Below are 26,013 nucleotides of genomic sequence, written 5' to 3'. Positions count from 1 at the left end.
CTAGTTGCATTTATTTTGTGAACATTTTATTTTGAAAGCAAAGCATCATTAATCTTGCTTTAAAGGTTCCGCAGATATTTGTATCTAATTAGAGAGCATTCTGGGAGCATTGTACATAGCTTCATATTGTTAAACTTTTCAAATGGGTGTATACATTTTTAACACAGGAACCACTGACAGTAGTGCAGTCCGACCTTACAACATTTCCTCTAAACGCTCACCCTAATAAGACTGTAGACAATGCCCTCCTCTGATCCATAATGTGGTGCTATAAACTGGCACCAAAAGGGTTTGTGCTACAGGAGGTTTGGCCTACTTGTCCAAAGGACAAAATAAATATGAAAGCTTGTTCTCCTTGATCCCCAAACAATATGTCATTGGAGTCAGGCTATAGGATTCCCACATCCCTGACTACATCTAACGAATTCCAGAATCCATATCTATGAACATGGTGGAGTGCTTGCTGAAGAACCTATTCAGCTTCTCACCCTTTCACCTCCATGTTTTGGTTAGGTAGGGTTCATAGAACACTGGGCCCACAACCTCCTCCTGGCACGGCTGCTCATCTGATAAATGCCAGATTGATAAACTTCATAGATCATGACCTGGTCCAGCGGCTGGCCAAGGAGAAGCAAGACCATACACATGATGGCTAAAGAATCTCAATCTTGCCGGACTTTACAGCATCAGTCTAGGCAGCAACACATTACTTCATCCCAGTGAAAAAGATCCTCCTAAAGACTGGATGTCAATAAGCCATTCTCTATCCAGCCAAACTGCGAACCACCATCAATGGTAAACAGCACATATTCACCTGCCTCAAGCATGCAGCAAAGTTTCTCCACAAGCATTTTGCCGGTCTCCTGACTGGGACAAGACATTACTTCAAAGAGAGGCAAAACAACCTCAGTGATGTAGACAAATTGGTACAGTTTTTCTACTGGATACTTGTAAACGTAAATTTCTTACCCTATGAATACCCCCAGTCTCCAGACTGGATATGAACAGTCAAAAAGTAGTGCTCCTCCCCACCTATTGGTGGCTCTATGCAGCACTGCGCTGACTTAGCTCCACTGTGGAAGTGATGAGTTGAGCTGCATATAAGTGCCATCTGGGCGTGCTGACATCACCTTTTTTCTTTCCAAACCTTTAGAAGCAGATTCGGAGCTCCTCTATTTCTTCTTCATTCCTTGAACAGTTATTTTTTTCTTATTGATATTACCTCTTACATTCTTCCAGTCTGCAAGGGAACATGTCACCCCCTAAGACTATAGGGTTTAAACCTTTTAGGGACTGTTTCAAACAGATGTCTTTGACAGATCCTTTCAAGGTGTGCCCCTGGTGTTTGGTTTCGATGCATGACTCCAAGGCCTGCAACAGCTGTGCCCAGATAAATCTGAAAGCCACCTGAGAACGTAAAGCAAAGCACTACACTGCAGAATTTGGCAGGACTCTTCCCGGTCGAAGTCGAGAGTGCAAACCCACTCCTGTTCCCACAGCAGATCATCTTCGCAGTTAAAGTCTAGAAGTCCAAGCAGAACTCGACCACTTCTCACCACTTTTGTTCTCCAGAGAAGGTTTTAGGGCATCATCGTGCCCCTAGTTCTCACTCCCGCTCCAACGAGAAACCGATTTCAGCCTTTGTCCCAGTGCCCCTGTAGTTTCTGGGTTTGTCTGCAACATCACAATGGTCGAAACCTTTAGTGAAGCCATTGTATGCATCTTCAGCATGATTTTGTCTCCCTCTGGCATACCTTTGGGGCCCAAGGATCTGCATGGGCCTCCAGTCGGGTTACTACCAGCGGCTCTGTCCTTTGCGTTATCTGTCCTCCTTGAGCCCATTTGGTTTTCCGCACAGGCATCGGTGTCGACTTTGTGTTTAGTGCCAAAATCTAACCACGTCCCTTTGACATCCATGCCAGCCCCGATGACAGAGGTGAATCCACAATCTATTGAGCTGAATTTGTTTCAACTTCAGCCATGGCCACAGTCAGATCCCGATGTGGCACAGCCAATGCTCAATTCCTCTGACTCAGACACTATACCAATACCACCCAGTTGTGCACATACACTGCAACAACTTTTTGGCTCAAACTCCAACCAGAGTCAGCCAGATGGAAACAAGAATGGCAGTGATGGAAAAGGATTTGCCCCACCCTATGATCAAGATAGCTGGTACATAGATTTACAAGATACCTCATTCAATACAATGTTTATTTACCGTTTGGATCAGCAACTGAGGACAGTACATATTTTATGTCATTTGGAGAGCTGTTGGCACCCTTGACCTCCACCTCCCCACTTTGAAGGGAAAATCCAATATTCTTAATGAGGTTCATCAGCCTGGTCAGACACTAACTGAATTTCTTCTACCCTTCAATGCGACCCTCACGTCTACGCTCTTGGGAACCTGGGCAAAGCCATGTTCTGGCCCTCTTGTCAATTGCCAGAATTGCCAGGTCGCATGCCACCATAGTCCAGCTCCCAGAGACTTTGATTTTTTAACTTAGCTTCCTACTTCTGAGAGTTTGTTGGGGCAGGTGTCACCCAGCAGTGTGAATCCTAACTCCTGTCTTACTGCTGTTCCTGATACAGAGTCCAAACATATGGAAGCATTTGGCAAGAGAATGTTTTCATGGGCCCTGAGTTGAGGTCGGTCAACACCAGCTGCATACTAGGGCATTAGACCTATGCACATTAGGACATGGTTGGGGATATCTTACTGCCAGTCCCAGAGGATGTACAGACTTTCTTGGCCTCAAACCATTCAGGATCTGCTGCTAAATTCGGCATCCACTCTAGACAGTACTGTTTGTATAGGAAGGGCTATTGGGACAAGCGTGGTGCTCCGGCACCAAGCATGGATGAGAGTATCCCCTCTGGGGTCTACCAGACGTCCCTATTGGTTATGCACTTCAATAGTTCCTGTGAGTTATCCTAAAAAGTGGACTAGACCCTCAAGCGTTTTAAAGAGAGCTGAGCCACAGCACGCTCTTTGGGTCTTTCTACACCAGTTTGGCAATCCTCCCAACAGTTTTGCCCTTTTCAGGAATAATGCGGAGGCTTAGTTTATCGAAAGCATCAGACCCCACCGCACGTTAATCAGGCCTCCCAGCCTTTTCAACTTCAAAACCTCTTTAGTTCACCTTTAGTGGCACACAGCTATCTGTTATAAGTCAGGGTCAGCCACTTCAATCCAGGGTGGCAGAGCATCACATCTGACTGGTTTGTCCTTTCACTTATCCAATGGGGCTACACCATGCCATGCCTTTTTGACCCACCGCACCTACTACCTACATCAGAGCAACTTTGGGAGAACCATCTGTCCTTTTTGCATCAGAAAGTGCAGGCTCTTTTGGCCAAAGAAGCCCTTCGAAAGGGTACCAGCCTCAGAAGTGGGGACTGGATGTTATTCCCTACTTCCTTGTCCCAAAGAAAGGCTGCATCCTTCGTCCTATTTTATATTTTCCCCTCTCAGCGCCTTCCTGAGACACCACAAGTTCAAGACGGTGTTATACCTACAAGACAGCTATTTTCACATCCTTGTCCTGTGGGCTCACAAGCAATTTCAGTTTGCGGTGCTCCATTTGAGCCTTGCCAGTGCCCCTCAGGTGTTCAAAAAGATGATGGAGGTTGTTGCTGCCCAACTTTGGAGGTCAGTGGTCCGAGTCTTCCCCTACTTCGATGACTGGCTGATGAATGCGGACTTGACACAGTCAATTGCGGACCACCTCCAGGCAATGGCGAACCTCCTAACATCGCTGGGGTACTCAGTCAACCTGGCAAAGCCACACCTGAGTCCTTCTCAGAGGTTTTTTTTCCATCTGCGCCATCCTGGATACATTGCGCTTTCTGGCTTTTCCTCTGGACCAGTGAGTCCAGAACTTTCGGGCTATGATCTTGATGTAACTGCCTCTGTCCTGGGTCTCATTAAGGAAAGCTCAGGGGCTTGTTGGCCTGCTAGCATCCTGTACCTGCTCTCTGACCATTCCGGATGGCTATTTCAAGCCCTGCAGTGGAATCTGAAGTCTCAGTGGGCCCAGCACCAGGGGACCCTTTCAGATTCCATCCAGGTTTTGGAGGAAACTTCAAAAGATCTGCAGTGGTGTCTTGTGTCAGGTCCCTCTCCCTATCCCACCCAGAGTTGACGGTGGTGACGGACACGTCACTTCTGGGTTGGAGAGGCCTTTTGGTAGAGGTGGAGGTCAGAGGACTCAATAAACATTGCAGTCTCAGTGATATTTACACTTTTAGCAAAATAATCTCTTACAAGAAATTATATATACATACTTGCATTGAAGATCATTCTCCGAAAAATCACAATTCATAAATATAACTTGTTGCAGATCACCTGTGAAAGTTACAAACCAACCCCGGCGACCTCCACATCAATTGGCTGAAGTTTCTGGCAATTCACTTGACCTGAAAGGCCTTACTGCCAACCATCAAAGGAAGGTTGAAGTAGGTTCTTACGGACAATACCACTGCCATGTGATACCGCAACAAGCAGGGCCAGATTGTGTCCTGGGTCTTTTACCAGAAGGCTCTGTGCCTCTGAAACCGGCTGAATCATCAGAGCATTTCCCTGATGGTACACCACCTGACAGGGCTTTAAACAAGAGGGTGGATGAGCTCAGCTAACCATGCCTAGCAAATCAAATGGCAGTTACACCCAGAGGTGGCACATGCTGTGGAGAACCCTGGCTTGATCTCTTCACTGCAGCCAAGAACGTGTAGTGTCAACCCTTGTGTACACTGGAGTTCCCAAGAGACTCTTTCTTGGATACGCATTCTGAAAAGATTGGAGCACAAGACTTATGTATGCCTTCTTGCAGCTATTTCTCCTGCTACGTGTTCTGAATTTGATCAGGAACGACTGGGCCCAAGACATTTTAGTGTCTCCAAATTGAGCCAGGAGAGCGTAATATTCAGAACTTCTGGGTCTGAGCATTGCTCCTTCGATCAGGCTGTCGCTTTGGGATGATCATCTGTCACAGCAACAGGGCATGGTATTCCACCTGCGCAACCTGCATCTCCATGAGTGGAGTTTAAGCTGCGGCAGTTGATCTCCTTTGACCTTCGTTCCAAAGACATTGATGTAATCCTGGCATTAGGTGCCCTTCCACAAAAGTGGTGTACTGCGGGGTCTGGGTTATGTTTGTGGTTTGGTGCAGCATCCACCCGACGGACCAGTTTCAGACCAAACTTGTTTTGTCTTTGACCTAGCAAAGACTTGCAGTGGGCCCTACTAAAGGTTACTAATTGGCCCTCTCAGATTTTTTATGTTCGGCGGACCAGTCATACTCGTTCAAATCACCAGTTGTGTTGCATTTTCCTAAAGGTTTGAAATGTATGTTTTTACCAGATCCCTTTTGGACCTTAAATTTGGTTCTCACGTTCCTTGTGTACCCATTTCGAGCCAGTGCATTGCACCTCCTGACCTTAAAAACAGTCTTTCTGGTTGCAATAACATCAACATTCCATGTGAGTGAGTCTCAAGCAGTCTTATCCCAGCCACTTAATACCACAGTTTTTCTGTCAAACTGTTGTTAAGAACTCGATCTGCTTACTTGCTGAAGGTATTGATGCCCTTTCACGTGGGACAAGCCATTACTATTCTAACATTCTTGGTTCTGCCTAATCCTTCGAAAGAGGAGGAGAGACTTCATCGTTTAGAGCACAAAACCTTGACATCGATTGCACCAAGGAACATCAGGAGGGCGATCAACTCTTTGTGGGGTTCTCTGGAGCAATGTAAGTCTAGGTGATGCAGAAGCCTACCATCTCACGATGGACAGTCCTCTGTATTAAGATATGCTACACATTTGGCTAAGAATTAGCTTCCAGAAGACCTGAGGGCCTATTCCCCTGGAGGAAAGGCTTCTATCACTACATTGGCATGTGGAGTGCCTGTCCTGGGTATTGTGCAAGGCTGCTACATGGGAATCAGTGCACCTGTTTACAAAGCACTATTGCGTTGACAGTCCTGTCCATCGGGAGGGTCTTTTTGCCTGTTTGGTCATGCAGGACATTTTAGTTGGAGCCTTTCCACAGACCCACCACCTTGGGAGATACTACTTTTGGTATCTATTCACAAGGTTGAGGAATCTGCAGTTAAAAGTATCCCTCAGAACAACGAGTTACTTACCTTTGGTAATGCTCTTTATAGAGGATACTCTTATTTAACCCCATATTCCTCTCCACCTTCAATGGCTCAAAGTCCAAGGGCATGGATAAGCTTATGAAAGAAACTGACTTCATCGCACATGGGTGGCGTTTATATGCGGCTCCGTTCATCATTTCCAGAGTGGAACGAAATTGGTGCAGAGTCGCATGGTGCAACCTACCTGCACACTGGAGCACTGATTTTTGAGTTTCCGGGTTCCGTCTGGTGCCAGGGGATATTCAGAAGGTGAAGAATCTGTTGTTACATAGAGTATCCACCAGAAAGAGCATTACCGAGGTTTAGTAACTTGTTTGTTCGACTTATTCCAACAGCTAGCACTAAGTATTTCAAATATGCATCCTGCTAGTCATGACTTTTTCACTGACAATCCTCTTACGCCATGCCCTATATGTTTACATTATTATCACTAATTCTTAGGTTGCAGCCGGACCTCAGCACATTATGCAGCACACTCCTGAGTGGACGGATGTGATTAGTTAAGGTATCCCAGCCACCTTGAGGAACAACAGTTTCCTTTACAGAATTAATCTTCACATTGGGGTGACTACTGCTGATCGTATTTCCTCTCCCTGTTGACTATAATGCCATGGCACTTGGTTCGCAGTACTCCTTTAAGCACATGTACCTTTCATCTCTATCTGGGAATGCTCCCAATGGTCACCTTCATGCTAAGTGCTATTTTTCTGAGGGCTGCCCATATGTCTACACCCCCTGGTGAAGGTTATACTTGTCTGTACTCACATTCTCTTTCCTAATTTGGTCACCATCTCTTTGTAGTGGGAAGATCGCCTGGCAACCTAGCCACCCAGAGGAGTTCCCTGAATATAGTATTTGGGTTTGTTTTTCTGGGATCTGATTAGTCATTTAGTCAGTCATTGGACTGCAATGTTTATATTAGGCTTAATGTAATTTCTTTTGATTGATGGAGTTGGGTAGGGAGGTGGGCAGGCTCATTTACAGTCTCTGTTGCAGGGGCTGCATTAGAATGGGAAGGGGGTGGTACTTGCAGAGAGCATTGGTCATCTCGATCACACAGAAACATAGACATAAACAGTCTCTATCACAGCAAGGATCTCTTAAGACCATGGAGATACTAGTATATTAACCCTACCATGATGAATAGGCATTCCATTAGGCTATTTATGTGGAATGTGTGAGGCATGAATGATGTATGCAAGGCCCATCAGGTACCAGCCTTTCACAATACACACTGCGTAAATATTGAGTTTTTGCAAGAGACTCTCCTCACTAGCCAAATTATCTCCCATCTTAGGACAAGGTGAGTGTCTGTGGTCGCTATTGCCTCATATGTTAGAGCAGGGTCTCCAACCTTTCCTGCAATAAAAGTTACTTATGTTCAATAAATATCATCCCGAACTACTAATATTATTTATGTCTTAAAAGGGACCTCATTGACAATATTATATCAGTGGTCACAATATGCAAGATTACCATCATTGATCACCTTGGTGCAGGGTTGCCAGCAGTAATGGAAAAAAGATTTGTCAATTTGGAAAGCCTCGATGTGGGGAATACATATCAGCCACAGCTGCAATGCCCCTGGCACCAAGGGAATATTACGGGTAGTAAGCCTGCCCATACACTGCACAAATTATTACTCAAATATCAGCCTTAAATATATTTTTGTAAATTCAACCTCCTGAAAAGACACACATTTATGACTCGAATACAAACTTTTCAGTTTTGATAAACATATAATTCAACCAAGCAAACACTTCTAAACTAGTGGGTCAGGCTGCACAGAGGAAAGCTACTTCCAAGAGGCTGGAGAGCTACCAGTAGCTTGCGATCCACTTGTTGGAGAAGCCTGTGCTAGAGGAATCCCCATTATTTTTCGGAGTGCTGTTTCTTTTCAAGTGCACAAAACTGTACAAAGACACAAAGGGAGGATACTTTATTATGTGGGGGCAACCTTGTGGGTACACTGATTGTCCTGGTCTGTATGTATGTTTGGCCCAATGTTGATTAACCTGATTTTTTTTCACTGCGTTTGGATGAAAATTGTGCAAACTCCGTACAGAAACACCTATTTGCGGTGGAGTTTTCTATGTTATACTAGATCCCAATCTCAATAGATCAAGCACAGTGAAATGTTCTCAACCGATGGCTGAGTCCTGACTGAGTGAGATCATGGTTGATGTCGAGTTAACCAACATGTGGCATTTCAGGCACCCAGAGCACCTTGAGTGTGCATATATTTCACTTGTGTATAACGCCTGGTCCAGGATTGATTACTAGTTGACCTCCAAGGACATTGGTGGTAGTGCTACACAAATCAAACGCAAACCCATACCCTATCTAATCATGCCCAAGTCCTCCTTGCAATATTCTTTTCTGCAATGCTTCATAAGGCATTTACTGAAGGTTGCCCTCCATTGTCGTGCAGGATGCCGTTTTTAGAGTTGAGATTCACACTGCAATTTCCTTTCCTCTCAATGTGGGCTCGGTAATTTGTCTTGGAGTACTGTGGGAGGATTTCAAGGTAGTAAATAGGCCGCTTGTATCTCCAAGCTGTATGGGATCCTGCAAAATATCCAGAGGCATATTAGCAGACTTTACCCTAAGCTTCTAGACCTGGAAATGGAATATTGCAAATCCCTGGACAAAGATCTCCTGGTTGATACATACAGGTTAAACTTGAAGAGTTTAGTGAACTTGCTGCAAGTGAAATTACCTACCTGGGTCGGGAAGCCAAATCCAGAATATATGGTGAGGGCAACCACCTAAGCAGGATGCTTGTGCGCCTCCTTAAATGCCTCCTTACATATCCCTGGGCCTTCCTTACACTAAATAAGTGTGAGAGTGACTCCTTCGTGTACGAAGCTAAAGATATCCTCCAAGAAATTGTTAACTTCTGTATTGATCTCTAGCAGGCTAAAGCTGATGCAACTGCAGGTGATATATATTTAAGTTTGTTGACCTAATTGCATTCGCCTGGCCCACTGAGACTTATAATCTATATCTGGACATGTTTATCACCACTGAGAAGATTATTCGGGTTGTGCCTGGTATACCAAGAGGTTGGACCCCTGGGGCTGATGGACTACCAGTCTATTTTTATATAGAAAGTGCATAGCAACTTGCGCCGCACTTGTTGGAAATGTATGAAGAGACAATGCAAAAGGGTACCCTCCTGCCTTCTCTTCACGAGCGCTGCTTGTTACAGTCCATAAGCCGGTGGAGCACTGTGATTCGTACCACCCTCTTGTCGATGATAAATATGGACACATTTTTTTTAGCAAAACTCTTATCTAATACAATCGTCCCTATACTTTCTGACTTGATGAGACCGGACCGATCAGGGTTTATATCTGAACAGTGTGTAATCTTCTAGTCATTTTTGCCTTGATTCACGAGCTCAATATGAAGGTTATTACTGTTGTGGTGTTACTTGATGCCAATAACGCATTTAGTGCATTGGAGCAGAGATATTGCTTTCTGATATTGGGGAGAATCGGTTTTGGTGGGAATTTCATCAGCTAGATCAAACTACTTTCTGACTGTCCTACGCACGTATCGAGCAGAATGGGCTGGTATCTGATCACCCCTCCTTCTATACAGGGAGCAAGGCAGAAAAACCCCTTAGCCCCTTTTCTTTTATATCCTAGCCATGGAACCCATTGCTTCTTGGCTCAGACCGCACCATTCAGAGCAGGGTCTTGGCTTTATGCTGATATCTCTCTGTTAGGACTCCAGCCTCCAAAATCTCACCTATAATATGAGACTTCTTCAAGTTTGAATTCATATCAGGCATATCCATTAGCTGGGCTAAGGCTATTGTCTTCACTCTTACCGAGTGCCCTCTATAATACGTTTTTAGATGGAGGAATTCATCTGTAAAGTACATAGGCATCTATATTAGAAGGGACATTGAGTTCACTCTGTGAGACAATTATGGTGGAACTGTTGTCATATTAGAGGACCAAGTTGCTGCATGGATTAAACTCCCTCTATCGCTAGCTGGACTGCTAGCCATAGCCAAGATGATTGTCCTTCCCAGATTTCTGTTTTCATAACTATCCCTATTCTCTCACTAAACATGTCTTCAATAATCTACAGTCTTGCATGACTAGGCGTGTATGAGTGGCAAACAACTATGCCTGAGCTGAAACACACCGACTCTCCCCTTTGAGCAAGGTGGACTCTGTGCCTCAGAGCTGTACTACCTATGTGCGCAGGCTCACTTTGCGCATTCGTGGCACCAACTCATGCTTTTTCAAGCACATAGCTCGTTTGAGATGAATAATACTACGCCAACTCTACTCAACGTGATGCTTTGAATGCCCATCACATGACCCACAGCTGAGCTGAATACAGTGAGATTAACTCTCTGGGCCTAGGACAGATTGAGACTCTAGGCTCACCTTGATCAGCTGTACTCTCTTGGAATACCTCTTGCATGGAACCCTGACTACTCTTAATGAAAAAACCTGGGGTAGACAGGCAATTGCAATGCTTACAGCTGTATACCCTGAACCAGACAGGTAGCTTTATCCTGTTAGCCACTATTCAAGGAGATTACACCCACACCTTGTTGGACACTTTTCTGTACTTCAGACTTCGTAAAAACATCCAAAGCCAGTCCTTGTCAACTTGCAAACACCCTAGACAGATGAACAGTGGACAGAATGTTGTGCGTGTACCAGGGCTTCCTTACAGACTGAGATTAATTAATTTTATTTTATTTATTTATAAAGTTTTATATAGAGCGAATAAGACCTAAGAGGGTATTGGAGCGCTTTACAAATAGTCATGAACAAATGAGAAAAAGACAAGCAAGGCCAAACAAACATCATGTTTGTGACAGATGCAGGCAGTCACCTACGAGCTCCGAGCTGGTGGAGGAGGACCAGTATAACGTAAAGCCAAAAGGTCTGTATACAAGACCATAAATAAACAAAAAAACATGAGTGTTGAATACAACAAAATGTTCAAGAATGTTACAGGATGTAGCAACGCCAAGCTGGGAGAAGAAGCCCGTACAGAGCCCGGCTGACAAGGCAATAGACAATGGCTAATTTCTAGTACAGAAAAGTATTCATCAGTAAAGTTTTCACTTCTTTTTTGAAAGACACTGTTGAGGGATTCAGTCTGGTTTCAGGAGGCAGGGAGTTTCAGATTCTCTGGGCAATACCAGAGAAGGCACAGTTATAAGTTTTCTTTCTTTGAAATGTTTTGGGTTTCAGCAGCAAAGTGCTGGACCTCCTAGAGGATCTGTAACCACCCGCTAGTTCCAGTTTTTGATCGCGGTACAGAGGGGTATTTAAGTGAAGGGCGTTATGGGTCATGGAAGCAATTTTTAGTTGTTTGCTGGCTTCATATGGGAGTCAGTTTAGGGATTTCAAATCCGGTGAGATGTGGTTTCTTTTTTTGAATCCTGTAATGAGCCTTGCAACCAAGTTCAGAGAGGCCCTGAGAGGAGCCAACTTGTAGCTAGGTAGACCGCAATGGGTTGCACTGAAATACTCCAACCTTGAAATTACTAAGGCTTGCACAGCGGGCTTGAAGTCATTGGGGGGAGGAAGGGTTTTATTTTTCTTAGAATTCTCAGTTGGAAGTTCATGTCAATGTTTTTGCACAGATTATACCTCACAAATGTAGCACTCTTCAGGCTGGGTCTCCGGGATAACTCGTATTGCACTAGATGTAGAGTCTTCAAAGCCGGTTTTCTTAAGTTGAAGTGGCAGTGCCCACCAATTACCAATTCTTGTTGGTATTGAGGGCTCTAGCTGACAAGACAGGGGTCACTGTTTCCACTACACTGCTCTTGGATTTTTTGGTCTACAGCAAACAAATTCCAATTAAGGTTCAGAACCTTTCCACATTGACTTTGCTGCTAGGCAAAAGAAGATTGGTTATTCAATCATGGCACCCCCTATCTCAGGTTCTGCGACTTCCTCAAATATTTTGCCTATTGGAATGAACATTTGGATTCATATTGAGATCTGATGCCAGTCTAGTTAATCCCTAGAGATAAATGGGAAAATGTTGTGCATATCTTCTGCAGCGCCCCGACTTCGAGGCAGCCACTGAGGCGGCTTCGACCACTGTATAGTTTCTTGATCTCCTAGATAAGCCTGGATTGAGAATCTGCTTGCGCCACAACGATTTTTGCCTGATTATGCTATAGCTTTCTATAACAATATTGCTCTGTGGCCTTAGCCAAAGGCTTGTCGAAACTTGCCTATGATTTGTACTTGATTGATCCTTTACACTTTCTGTTATAAGATACTAGTTCTGATTCGCATTACTCTCTGCATGGGGTGGGAGTTACTTTGTTTTATATTTTAATATACAGCTAATAAAAAAAGAACTCTTAAACAGAATATTGGCTTTTATAAAGTCTCATCTTCATGTCCTTTTGTTCAATGCCCCTGTCCGATCTCCGCTGGACTGTGGCAATTACATCTGTTATCCAGCGTAAGCTTATTACCTCGATCCTACTGAGCCTTTCAATTCACAGCAAGGTCTGTTTTAAATTCAATGATTATCAAGCATGAAGTAATCTAACACACTACCTCTGATTTCCTGACCACTGAATTCAGCTGGGACACGCCAAGATGATTTGTACTCTCTAGCAATCAAGTCATTCTCAATGTACCTGCATCTAGAACTGTGTGTTAAAGTAGTAGGACTTTTTCATCGCTGCTGCTAGATGGTGGAACTCTTCCCCGATCTCTCTTCCTTGTGGAATTCTGTGTGCTAAGATTGAGAAAATAACTTATTGTTACACCATTACAACCCTGTACCTCTACTGTTATAACTGTTTTCATGGTTTTTGTTTTTGTGTGTGTCTAATGTCACTGTACGCAATGGATGTTGTGTTATCACGATAGCAGTATGACAATTTTGTGTGTGCACTTAATAAATAAATTTACCTCAACATAAACTCATAATGTAGACAATTCATCAGATTTTTCTTTCTAGCTTGAGGAAGTATTCTCCATTTTAATAGTTTAATCACTCTGGTTTTATTAAGCTTATAATTTGGCAGGACAGTTTTCATTGTGATCACTTGAACCCCTTTTAAAGCACAGCGGATGTTTAAGTGTGTATAGTATAGAAATTAAAATTAGAAATCAGAAGCATTAAATTGTGTTTACATATTTAAATTGTCCCTTTTCTCCCTTGAAAATATTATTCTTTGTAGAGAAAAGTTTTCACCTACATCCCCGAAAATGTGAATGCATTTGGGGCTTCTTCGTATGCAATTGGCATGCCTACATCAGTAATTATGTGATGGATACGTCTTGCAAGAGATTCATCAGACCGATTTACCCTAACCCCAGGCATATGAGATTAGAGTACAATAGTGAGACCAGCCCTTGATGCTTGCAAACGCATCTCAAGACTTTGAGAAAGTTTGAGATCTAATTTGTCACCTCTGGGTACTTAATACATAGTCTTTGTTCATGCTCCAAGTTGTTGAGTAGGAAAGAGAGGCCGGAACCACCTCCCCCTTTTGCTAGAACTAAACACAAGAGAAGAGGTAGCATCATTGTTCCACGTCCAGATCATCTTTGGCTTAAAAGCATAGAGAACTGATACTGAACAGACACTGTTGAGTAACCACCCAGACCTCTTTTCTATCCTCTAAGGAAGACCTAAGGGTTATGCAGGATCTACACCAATCTGGTTTTGGCCCAAAACAGATGGATTCGTGTAATGAGGCTGCTCTCATGGATAGTCAATGTCTTCCTCCCCCTGGGTTTTATCATGGCTGCAACCAAACTAATGCAGTTATCGGCCATAACGTCAGCCAAACAGGTGGTATGGCCCTGCCCCCTGGCAGCTTCATGATGGTACCTCTGGCAGTTTCTCTGCGAGCACTGGTCTTGGAGCACCTCATGAACACTATTCTTGAGGATCTGATGGAAAAAAGCGAAAATCAGAAGGCATGCAGACCTGTAATAATACTACTCACTCAGAAATCTGGTTCTTTAATAATACTACTCACTCAGAAATCTGGTTCTCAAGAATGCTATAGCCTTTTTGGGACATATTTGAAGGGGTTGAGGAGTATTATATTTGCCCAGTCAAGGAGGGTGATGATCTTATAATTTGGATAGATGCTGGTCTCTAAAGGGAATATGTTCAGTGCCCTATGCAGATCCTCATTTGGATTCCTCATCTTCTGCTTTAGTGACTAATGCAGATGATCTCTGAAGGTTCCACTCTTTTATGCAAAATGGCAAAGAAGTTCACACCTCATCTGTTACAGCACACCTAATGACCCTTTGAGCAGTTGCTCAAAATGGCATACAGGGGCCTAAGTACACATTGCATGCCATCCTGGATTTAATTGGATTACAGAATATTTTAGGGGCTTCCACGTTGTACTGCAGAGGCATGCCTGCATGTAGTTCAAAGCCTTTTTGGCAGATATTGAGGTGTACCTTATCTTTAATCCCCTCCCCCCCCCATTCCCATGTTGACAAGCTTTCGACGTTTATGTGAATGACAGTTTGGAAACATTCAAATGTATTATAGCAACAAGAGGACGATGTACCCAACTTTCAAAGGATGTTCTTTTAACCATTAGATGAGACATTTATAGTTTGTAGAAAGCTGTTTCAACGATGTCACACCAAGCAACCTTATCAGCAGTATTTCTACCCAGTGAGTAACAGGATTGGATAGAGATATAGAGATCAGTTTTCGGTAGTGTCCACCAAAGGTGTAGCTGCTTAAATCTGTTTTTTATTTTAAACCTAAACATGAACAGGGTAGGAGAGTGGAAGGGGATGACTTTGAATCAGTCGGTTTCTCTCTTTTTTTATACAAACCCTAGGTCTAGCCTACTCCCACCTTTTCCATGTGGCTATTTTTCAACATAAGGTTCACACCCTGCCACAGATTCAATCAACCAATCTGATGCAACTACAAGATGTGGGTCCAACTGCTCTGCAAGGTATTTTCAGGAGGATTAAAGAAGGAAACGTTGAGGCCCTGACCCCATGCTGGACTCGCTCCTGTGAACACATTCCTAAGCCCAGTAGAAGATTACACACTGGTGCCTCTTACATTTTGCCCTCTCCACAACCCACAAGTATGCTAGTTTTGCTTATATCGCAGGGACTTTCTGCTCTGGAGTGACTTGTGGAAGCCACTTCGATAGACTAGAATTTACATTCACTCCACACTTTTCCTCTGATCCATTGTCTTCTTTTTTTTCAAACGTTTTATTAGTATTTTACAACATGCGCGTAATACCAGAGCACCACAAATCGATTCGGAAGATAATAGGTCCACAAGACATATCGACTGGTGACAGGGTATAAGTAGATGGTGATTGACTGTCCAGCCCAATAGATTCCCTCAATTTATGAAGGGCTTTGAGTGCTTGGGCTAAACCTAAATGACTGTGATGCTGGTGTAATGGGGAAGGGAACCCCAGAGAGTCAGGTACAGATATTCATGACGGAGAAGCACAGGCAATGTGCGGAGCCACCTCAAATTGCTGTGAGGTGACCCTGTATGGTCAACTGGGGTTATTGGGGATGCAGTATTGGGAACCGGAGTCACTGTTTGAAGAGCTGGTGGTTGTTGTCGGGTGACGTACTTGGATTCACTATGGTTGGGAAGGTTGGTCAGCTTGGGGATCAGTGTCTCCAAGTTTTGAGCTATGGGACAGCGGTGTAGTCCTCATGCATCCTCTCTGTGTAGGGCTGTGACTTCAGCATTTGGCCAGCGACATAAAGCTTGGAGCCAGGCGATGCTGAAAGTTTCCACTTAAGAGTTATGATCCCTTTGGCAACAATAAGGGCAAGATCAAAGAAATTGCCACTGTATATTTTCCAACGCGGACTTCTATATGCCCCAGTGCCCTTGTCTCCCAGGAACTCATCTTCTGTCTTCCTGTGACCATCTCAAATCTAGACAACATTCTTTTCCAGAAGGGGCGCTATTGGGGACAAGCCCCAGCACGTGTTTTAAGTGTTCTGTGGGGGACTGCATCTAGTGCATTGGTCTGGGGATCTGGGAAATATTCTAGCAATCCTTTAACAGGAAATGTAAGCCCAATGCAGTACTTAAAACTGGATGAGTTTTAATCTGGAATTCAGTGAGACCTTTCTTAGGTATACCAGTGCCTTTTCTGACTCTTTTTCGTGAAGGAGTTGGTTGAATTTAGCCTCCCAAATATCTCTAAGGGACAGCATCGAGGTGCGTGTTCAGGCAACGAGGGCACCTGTAAGCCTGCTTATTGGTTCGCAACTTCCATCTACCGTGTGTAGGGCCTGTATAACCTGCTTGGTGCTGGTTCGATATCTTGAATGGCCCAGGTGTCTCGAAGGATACTCTTTAAGGAAGCATATAGGAGAAATTGCCACGTAGGCAGGCTATCTAATCCCTTTTCCATCAAGTGGAGCTAATTCTCATTGCACAAGGTTAAATGAAGAAGATGCAGTATTTGGCTGTGCTCAGCTTAAACTTTTCTCTCCCATTCGATGCTGGTTAATCTCCTTTCACATTTAGAGTGGAGGGTCTTTTCCATTTGTGACATGCTTTGCAAGCATGAAGCTGGAGAGAAGTACTGTGAGTGATGGATCCCTCTCTCAGAAAGTGAATGATGTGACTGCTGTGGTCTGGTGCCTTCTTCCAAATTGATCTATGCCTCCCACTGGAGGTGATTCTATTATTGGTGTAGGCCCATCCTTTTGAATGGACCAGCAGGTTTTGGACTTTGTATTCTCCTTGGCTAAAGAATAGTGGAAGTCTATGTTGGTGTCATCTCTCTCTTGCAGTGTTCTCTTTATTAAGGTTCTATGTTTAAGCTCCCATTGGTCTAACGCCTTGCACCTTCAGAGTAGTTTCCCATCCAAGAAGGTTGTCCCCTTTTAAACCCTATCCCCAATATTTGAGTCCATGTACTCTGAAGCTTAAAATACACTGTTTAGGTGTCCATTACTTCCTCTCACAGGGTGGGGAAGTTGCAAAAATTGTGCATAAGTCCCCCATAACAGTAAAAACAAAACAGTGAAACCATAATCTTTCAAGGTTATCATTTTATAAATCGTTATTAACTGTGGTTTATCGGTTAATATAAGAAGAGGGTTTTCATGTTGTTCTTGAATGAACGAAGGTGACTCCTGGGTTCCAACTCTTACAGAAGATCAATCTTCCACTGTCTTCTTCCCCTTTGCCATCCTAAGAAGGTGAAGCAGCTGCATTTATTTGATCCCAATAGGGGCTTCAGTTTCTTGTGAGTGTGGTAAATCTGTGATTGGTGGGATTGTCTCCAACTGAGTAAGTGCTGCCACCTTGTATTGTGATAATAATTCTTCCATTGGTATTTCTTTTAACTGCAGATTTGCCACATCTGGTGAGAATCAGCAGATTTTACAATAATTAATATTTATTCTTCGTACCCTACATGTGCAGATTGGCTGTTAAATCCATTCGTAGTGTATGTGCTTGTGGGTAGTTTTTACCACATTCCCAATGGCCAAGCCAAACACCCATATTTTCAACCCAACCCCTAAATCAACACAAAATTTACAGTCATATGTGGAATTTGAAATCAGCAATATGTTCAAATCCTGGGTCTTTGAGGATGTGAGCATTAAACTGCAAATTCAAAAAATCCTAGTCATAAGTTCAGCTTATGACCACAAAATATTTCGTGATTCTGATACATGTTAGCAAATATGGCTATTATATTTATGAACCGTAAAGTGGTGTTTTGTGTTAGTGAAAACCAGAGATTACAGTTAGGGATTGCATGAAAATTCATGAATGAATGGGCATCTGTAGACCATCTTCTCTCTGAACGAAAATGCCCTGCAGCGCTTTATGGGTTGAAGGTGTTGGTGTATAGAGAAGTAAGAAAAGGTGAGTTTTCAAGGTTTCTCGGTCTGCAAAGAGTCTACCTACTGGGATTGTTGACTTAACAGCCTCTTCACCACCATCAAAGGTGTTTTCATTTAGAATGCAGATAGTTATCCGGCTGCATGTGCTTCTAGTCTACTGGAGTTCTGAGTATACGCTCATATGTTTGTTTTGAGACGTGACTTTTGACTGTCTTTGGCTTTCTATTTCTTCTCTAGATTATCATTTGTGGGCGACAGATCATCTGCAGTTATTTGCCTGAAAGCATCCACCTGAAAGTGGTGCAGCATTACATTGGACAGGATGGACATGCTGTGGTTCGAGAACATTTTGACTGCCTTGAAGCCAAACAGAAGCTGCCTTCATACATCTTAGAAAATAGTGAGCTGACAGAACTGTGTGTCAAGTCAAAGGGAGATGATGAATGGTCCAGAGATGTGTGTCTGGAGTCCAAAGACACAGAAGAATTCAGTGTCATCATTCAGGTATGAATATGAACTGATTTCTAGGGAAATGAATATTCTTAAATATAATTGGTGTTTTTGGAATCCCCAACAATGTATACTTGTATGTGGTGCTCTGTTTTGCAAAACATCTAGGATCAATTAAAGTTCAGAAAAGAGCTGACAACATGGTGCTTCCCAGGATAATTACATCAACCGTTGGCCCTATGACAGCACCTAGAATGATAACCTCCCTACTGGTATAAGCATGGTCCAGACCTATGAAACCGTGCCAAACACAACAGCATGCCACGAAGAAACCTGACACAAACTGTGGAGCTCCACCATACAGATGCCTCTCCAACCAATACTAGAATAGCCCACTCCACTCTGCACTTGAAGACCTGCAACATGTCTAATGAATCAGAGGTTTCTAACCATGGCGAGCCCACAGTCCGCAGACATAGTAAATATGTCCTACACTACTTCCTATCTCTAATCAAAAGATGGAGGACAGTAACACTGGTCTTTTATGACGGTCCTCCCCTTACCAATTTGATAGAATCCATGTCACCGAATGATATGGTATACTAACTCACCACCAGATCCCTTATTAGTGACGAGACAGACATATAATGCAGTCATAGAGGCCTGCCAGATCAAAGAGATCAGCCAAACATTGCTGGTCACCGGTGGACTCTAACATAGTCCACCATGCAGGTTCCAAATATTCAGATACTCTCAGCGCTGACTTCTGATAATGACAAAAAGGATGATAACAAAACAGTGCTTGTTCTCAACTCTCTCCACTTGACATCTCGTAATGTCACTCATATAAAGGAGAACTGTAATGCAGTCCATCTGGGCTGATATCTGGTCCCCCACTCACTCTTTAGCCACACTGTTTATCCCTCCAAGATAAAACAGAACACAAAGTGGACGCCTTTCTGCCTCAGCAGCATATAAAATCGGATTGAGAACATAAACAATACAATGCCAACTCTATTAACTGACCTTCAGAAGTAATCATAGCCACCAGCATAACTCAGATTATAATAATGTGCATCCATCCCTCACACTTGCTCATTCACCACAATGCTAAGTGCTGTCTTTCGTAACGCTATCCTTCTTAACATGACAGCTCAGTGGTCATCACATTTGGCATGCAAACACTTCCCACTTAGGCTCAAAGCAAATATAACACACTTCCAATCACAACCCTACTCTGTGTAGCATGCTACCCACATGAATCAGCGCTTTAGCCCTATACAAACGTTATAATAAAATACAACACTGATTGCAAAACCTCACTTGGCCATTGGCTTTTCCTGCATATTTTACCCTCTTAGCTAGGTCAAGTTGGCTTTCATTATCATTTCTGCCTCATCACCTCTATTGTAGGGTTGTTTTTCCATGCTTCTGCTTCCCTTTCTGTCATGAATCATTTTTCCCGCGATTCTATTGAGTCTACCCTATTTAAGTTTATTTTTTTCCAGTCTTAGCAGTTAAACACTCAGAGCATACCTTTATCTTCGGCAGTACAAAATGTCTTGCTAGCATTGGATCTTTGACATGCAAGAATTGAGGCATGGAAATCCTGGATACGGTTTTCAGAAAAATCAATATTAACATGCACCCGTTTAATACATGCTATAAGTAGCCCATCCACCTCATTGTTTTGGGCCTGAACGCCAGCCAGTGAGGGGCTGAGGATATGTGCTCGAAACTCCCCACTTCCCCCCACCAGAGGCTGCATACCGTACCGCAGATGTTTAGATGTCTGGATGTGTATGTCAAGTTTTAAGCCTGAGGCATCCTTCTAGGCTTTAGGTACTTATATAATAACTTGTATTACTGGCTGGTATCTGGAGACGACTGGTGGATTTCCACTTTGTAATATTAACATTCAGACGAATCTAAGGGCATTAAACTCATGTCCTAGAAATGGAATGACGATGGATTGAGAACGGGATCACTGGAGCATTCAGAGAGCACCACTTGAATGGAACAAAAGACATTACTACTCCCATTGAACTGTAAGGTAATGAGGTTTTGAAGAGATTACTTCTTCTTATGACTCAATATGTGCTACACCTCTAACTACAAAGCCTAAGATTTCTGTTTTATAATTTAGGCAAGTAATAATGTCCTTGCAAACCAGCACAAAAATAAATGTATTATCTTAAATTTTATTGAATTTTTGGCCACGTAAATTCATTTCAACGAGACTCAAAAATATTGTGTTGATTTAACTTGAAATGCTAGACAAATGCTTCATTATTTATGCAATCTTGAAATAGAGGCGTTACCAATATCAGTTAAAAATGTTACTAGACCCTTAGAAAGTTTTGAGTTTTCTACAGAATCCCAATACTATCTTGCACTTCTGTAAAAACGTTCTATTTAAAATCATGCAGTTTTTCATAGTATTTGAATATCTGCGAGATGTATTATTTTACAAATTTGTGACAGCAGTTGAAGGAGACGTGGTCTGCCAAGTTTAATTTTCCTCTTAATTGAGTAAATCTTGGAGATTTCCAGGTGTTTATGTGCATACTCTTGTGAAAGGTAGTCTTTTTCATTAAAAAGAATCTAATATTCCTTCCTGATCTTAAATTAGCCCATGCGAATGATCTTTAAATTACCAGTGTGTACTATTTTCTAGAAATTCACAAAACCCATCAGTGCTCCGCACCACTCAGAATTTGTTTGGTGGTAAATGACTGACAACTGTTCCTTTTTACATCAAGGAGTGAGACTCTCATTTCTAATTATAAAATTCTGTTCATCTTGAAAAATAAATGCCTGAATATTGTTTTCTTAGATGAGGTTAAGGCTCTGGGGAGGCCATGTGGCCCTTGACGTGTACTTGGTCTGACCCATCATGTTCATGTAAGTTGTTATGTTCATAGAAACGTCACTTGCTTTGTGGAGCGTGTTGGACCCTCCTAGATGTTCTGTGTGATATCAGGTGTGTGAAACCTTTAATATATATATTTTTTAATTCTTTGTCTCAGAAGTGGTTTTGGGAATCTCAGTTTGCTCTTTCATGATGTTGCCTTTTTGTCTTTATTGACTGCATAACTTTTGTTGTTCTTTAAAAATGAAAACGGTTCTAAATTAACAATGTCTATCTTTTCGTACACAGGTGCCGTCTTCAAATGGTTCCGTTATTTATGTCTGGTGCACACGTCTTACTTTGGAATTGCATTCTCAAGTGCAGCAGAGAATGGTGAGTGGCTTTGACTTTTCATGTCTTGAAGTAAAATAAGGTCAGAATGACCTGGAACTGAGATTTATAGAGTACTCTCTTTCCCAGAGCAGCTGGAATGATTAAAGAATAAAGTCATCCTGTTCTTTTGTTCCTCTAGATTGTGTTCAGCCCTCTTTTTATCATGAGGAGCCATCTGCCTGATCCCATTATCATCCATTTGGAGAAAAGGAGCCTGGGATTGAGTGAAACCCAGTTTGTACCAGGTCAAGGAGAGGAAAAATCCTTGCAAAACATTGAGCCCGACATTACGCATCACCTGACATTTCAGGCAAGGTATGTCTGTCAAGGATTGAGTCAGTAATAAAGTGGTACTGAGCAACTTTAGCAGTCCCTAGTAGTAAATCTTTTTATACTAATCATTTGGAAATCATTCTGCCAACTGCTTGGAAACATGGTTTTGAGTGTCAGTGAAGATCGGATCTCCCCAACGACCCCCCCCCCCCTTCCTCACGGTGAGACATTTAGCTCGCTTGCATCTTTGACAAGGGGAGTAGTATGCTTGCACATTCTTTTTCTGTTGCCCTCTTCTGTAAATTGTGTCAAATATTTGTGAGTTCCTAGCGTGTCCAGTGGTGGACAAGGGAGACAGTGCAACTACTAAATATGAAAACTTTCTATATCCCCAAAATATGATACGGTGATATGTCCATAATCTCCCATGAATAGAAGAGGGAGTACCAGTCAACAGATTTTGCCATGACACCCTTATGGCTCAATATCCAGTCTTTACTCACCGTGTAGAAGGAGAATGTTACGAGAAAGGGTATTTGTACTGCTTATGCTCCATATGTAAATATGCGGCAATCAAAGTAAAACCAGTGGTGTAGCCCATTTGTTTCTTGGCAAAGTTCACATGATCTTAAACAAGAGTTTCAAAGCCCTTGTTGTGTTTCTCTGCTTTAGATGAGTAGTAATGACTGGCTAGGCCCAGGGCCCCTGGGATCGTTCTTTGGATCTTGGGTACCGACATGTTCATGAAGTGTGTCAGATGTGACATTCACTTAGTACAAATAGATTATACTTCTAGTAGTTTTGTGTAAAAAAAGAGTTATTAGTAGGATTTTTACTTATACATTTTGGTACAGCAGTGAAGCGATTAACCACAAAGCCTATGTGGTTTCACATGCCTAAACCAACACTTCAATTCTGTGCCCTCTGGGTGGGAAATGGTGAGATCAGTCTCTTGTGGGCTGAATATTATGGCTGCATGTGCACTACTGCCACAGCAGGCACTATATTGTTTTTCATATCGTGGTTCACCCTACCACTTGATTATATGACAGCTAGGGGTGTTTTTAATATCTTGATTCCCTCTCTTGCACAGAAAAGTAGTCTACTTGGGTATGTTTGTTAATGGTTACATGGTGGCCACTTCAGTTCAACCACGGTTTTTAGGTTTGCACAACTGCTCGCAACTTGTTTCACAATATATGACGCAAAGGTTGCACAGCTTCATCCTGTTATTTGTGCACTGCACAGTATATATAAATAGTATGGTACTACAGCTCTGTTACACCAAAGATATGGTCATGGGTGGTGTCCTCATTATTATGATATGATTCGGTCATAGATGGTTTGTTCTGTTTATTTGTTGTCCCTGAGGAAGTCAGTGGTGAATGTAACCATAACAAAGAAACACATGTTGGTTACTGGAACCTGTCAGGACCTGTTTGGATTCTATGGATTATTTATGAACTGAATAAAAAGAACATTGTATACTTTGGATTTGCTGAGACTGGAAAAATGTTTTTCTTGAACTTTGGTGCTCAGGAGTATACATAATTGTTAAATCCAGCTGGGAAAATTACAATTCATGTGGATATTCCTAACAGTAGATTCCCCACCTTGTGTAAACCCCTACGCACCACACTGGATCCAGAGATTTTTCTCTACAATTCCCTTTTTTGCCAGTAGGTGGCATCATGTGGCTCTGTATAAGGTCTGTCCTGCAACAGAAGTGACTTAGGGGGCACATATAAACGCCACCCCTGAGTGCTGACATCAGTTTCTTTCTTTCTGTCCTTTCCGACTTGGACCCTGAGCTCAGTCCCTCTTTTTTTTTGTCAGTGACAGAAAGATATTTTGCCATATTTTTCACAATGTGCAAGGGAAAATACCCCACTTCTCTAAAACGATAGATCTCAAAGTCTGCAAAGACTCCCATAAGCATAATTGGTCACATTAGGTATGTCTCTGGACTTCTCACACAAATCTAAGTCATGTGGTGACTGTGCTCTGATGAATTCAAAGGTCATCCGAGACTGCAAGATCAAGCTCCACATCGCTGAACAACCCAGGAAAGCACTTAAAGGCCAATCTTGCTCAGACAGAGATGTGGATGCATTCTTGCCGTGGAGCCCGCTGTTGAGAGAGAGGTAACGCTCCCACTCCAAGTTGCCAGGTAAGTTGAAGTAAAAAAAGAAGTGCAAGAAGTCAAACATGATTCCCCGTCTTCCTGCCACACTTGTCAAGGGAAGTTGAGCAGATGTTAGAGTGCCTACCAATCTTGGTCCTCGTCCCCAACCGCGGAATCGATTTCTCCCCCCAACTCATCTCTGTTCAGCCCAAGTTCCCAGGCTGTTCTGATACAGAAGGATTCAGACAGACCATGTTGCGAATTTTCAGCACCCTTCCTGCCTCCTTCTGGCTCACCTCCCAGCCACAAGTATCCAAGGAAGCATCCAGTCAGGCCTCCACCAGCTGATTTGTCCCTCAATGTGCCTCTTGAAGTCCTTCCGAGGCCTGCCACAACTCTGGAGCCTGTGCCTGCTCTGACTTCACACCTGACACCGAGATTCTCATTTGTTCCCGGTGCGTTTATGCCACCACCGTCTCCGGAGGAAGAACGGATTGTCCTCTCGGACTCAGAAGCAAATCCTCTGCTACCTTGGATAAAGTCGCACCCACCTTGACCTTATCCACAACCCATTCAGCCTCAGTCGCACTCAGAAGGGATGGTTGCTTGACCACAACAGTTCTCTGACCCTGAAGCCGATGATGACTGAAATGATGACTCCTCACTTCATGAGGAGGAGACTTTATTTTTGGATCTCCAAGATTCCAGTGGTCTTGATACATTTCCTGACACTGGCCTCAACTCTCCACCTGGACCATCCACTGAGTAATCAGCGTCTTCGGCTTGTACGGATAGTAGCGGCTCCTATCTCCAGCTATGGCCAGTCAGTCCCAGGGTATCCAGCAGTTGCTCCAGGCCGAAAAGAGGGCGGCCGAGAAGGTGTCAGAGGCCTGAAAGAGAGAGAACAAAAGATTGAAACAAGCAGAGCTATGGAAATTCTCACCCTCCCACTGCCTTCGTTGGAGGTGAAAACTAACATCTTGACTGAAATCCTGGAGCCAGGGCAGACCTCTTCAGAGTGATTAGAAAGTCAGCTCAAGTTGTCTCTCCAGATTTTATTCACATGCGTTGTGGAACATTGTGAACCAGTGGTGTAACAAAACTTAATTGGGCCCCCCCTGCAAAGCACAATGAGGAGCACCCTCCGGACTCACTCAGGAGCTCCCAGGCCATTGTACTGTGTTGGGGAGGCCCCCTGGAGCTCGCCACCCACCCCACTGCGGGGGTCTTTGTTACACCACTTTTGGGAAGAAAATTCTGCCTGCAGTCCAATATTACCTACGATCCAATTTTGTGCAAATAATCGTAGACAGGCAAGATGCTGCAAAGTACGTCATCGGGTCATGATTTAACACCACAGATTGCTTGTGTTAGGTCTTTGGTACAAATGTGGTGCTTCAGCGCCACACATGGATAAATTCCGTGGGTTTCTCTGGTGACTTTCAGGTATCACTGATCGACATGCCATTTGATGCCACCTTTCTCTTCAGTGACAAAGCGGACTTAGCCCTCAGCTTTACGGACAGCAGAGCAATGCCATGCTGCCTTAGCCTCTCCCAGCCTGTACGGCAGTATCCTCACCAATATTGCTCCTTTTGAGGCTTCGGAAGGGGCATACAACAGAGATAACAACAAAGGCTGCTTCTGCAGCAACAGATCTCCCAGTCCTTTCAAGTGAGAGGGCAGGGATCCGGCCTGCAATCTACTGGTCCTCAGGGGGAACATACTGCCTAATCCCCTGCCCCGCCCACCTACCCACTCCCAGCGCCTAAAACACTTTTAGTTTGCCCTCTGCAGCACACTGTCACCCTGTTGGAGGCAGGGTAATGTATTTCGTCCAAGGGTGGCAAAGTATTATATTTAAAAGACACTACAGCCCTTCTGAATTTTTTGAAAGACCTGG

General features: G+C 43.4%; 1 protein-coding gene across 1 annotated transcript in view; it reads left to right on the top strand.

The window, feature by feature from the left end:
* Positions 1-26,013, top strand: part of VPS13B (vacuolar protein sorting 13 homolog B) — a 2,934,705-nt gene that overhangs the window by 2,720,153 nt on the left and 188,539 nt on the right. The window contains exons 45-47 of the mRNA XM_085605186.1: positions 18,256-18,522; positions 21,629-21,712; positions 21,852-22,027. Coding sequence (XP_085461312.1) covers positions 18,256-18,522; positions 21,629-21,712; positions 21,852-22,027 — 527 coding nt within the window. The remainder of the gene's footprint in view (positions 1-18,255; positions 18,523-21,628; positions 21,713-21,851; positions 22,028-26,013) is intronic.

Source organism: Triturus cristatus, chromosome 5_1 (genome assembly GCF_964204655.1).
Source record: "Triturus cristatus chromosome 5_1, aTriCri1.1, whole genome shotgun sequence".
Lineage (NCBI taxonomy): Eukaryota > Metazoa > Chordata > Amphibia > Caudata > Salamandridae > Triturus > Triturus cristatus.
The sequence above is the reverse complement of the archived record's forward strand: the minus strand, read 5'-3'. Positions and strand labels throughout refer to the sequence as shown.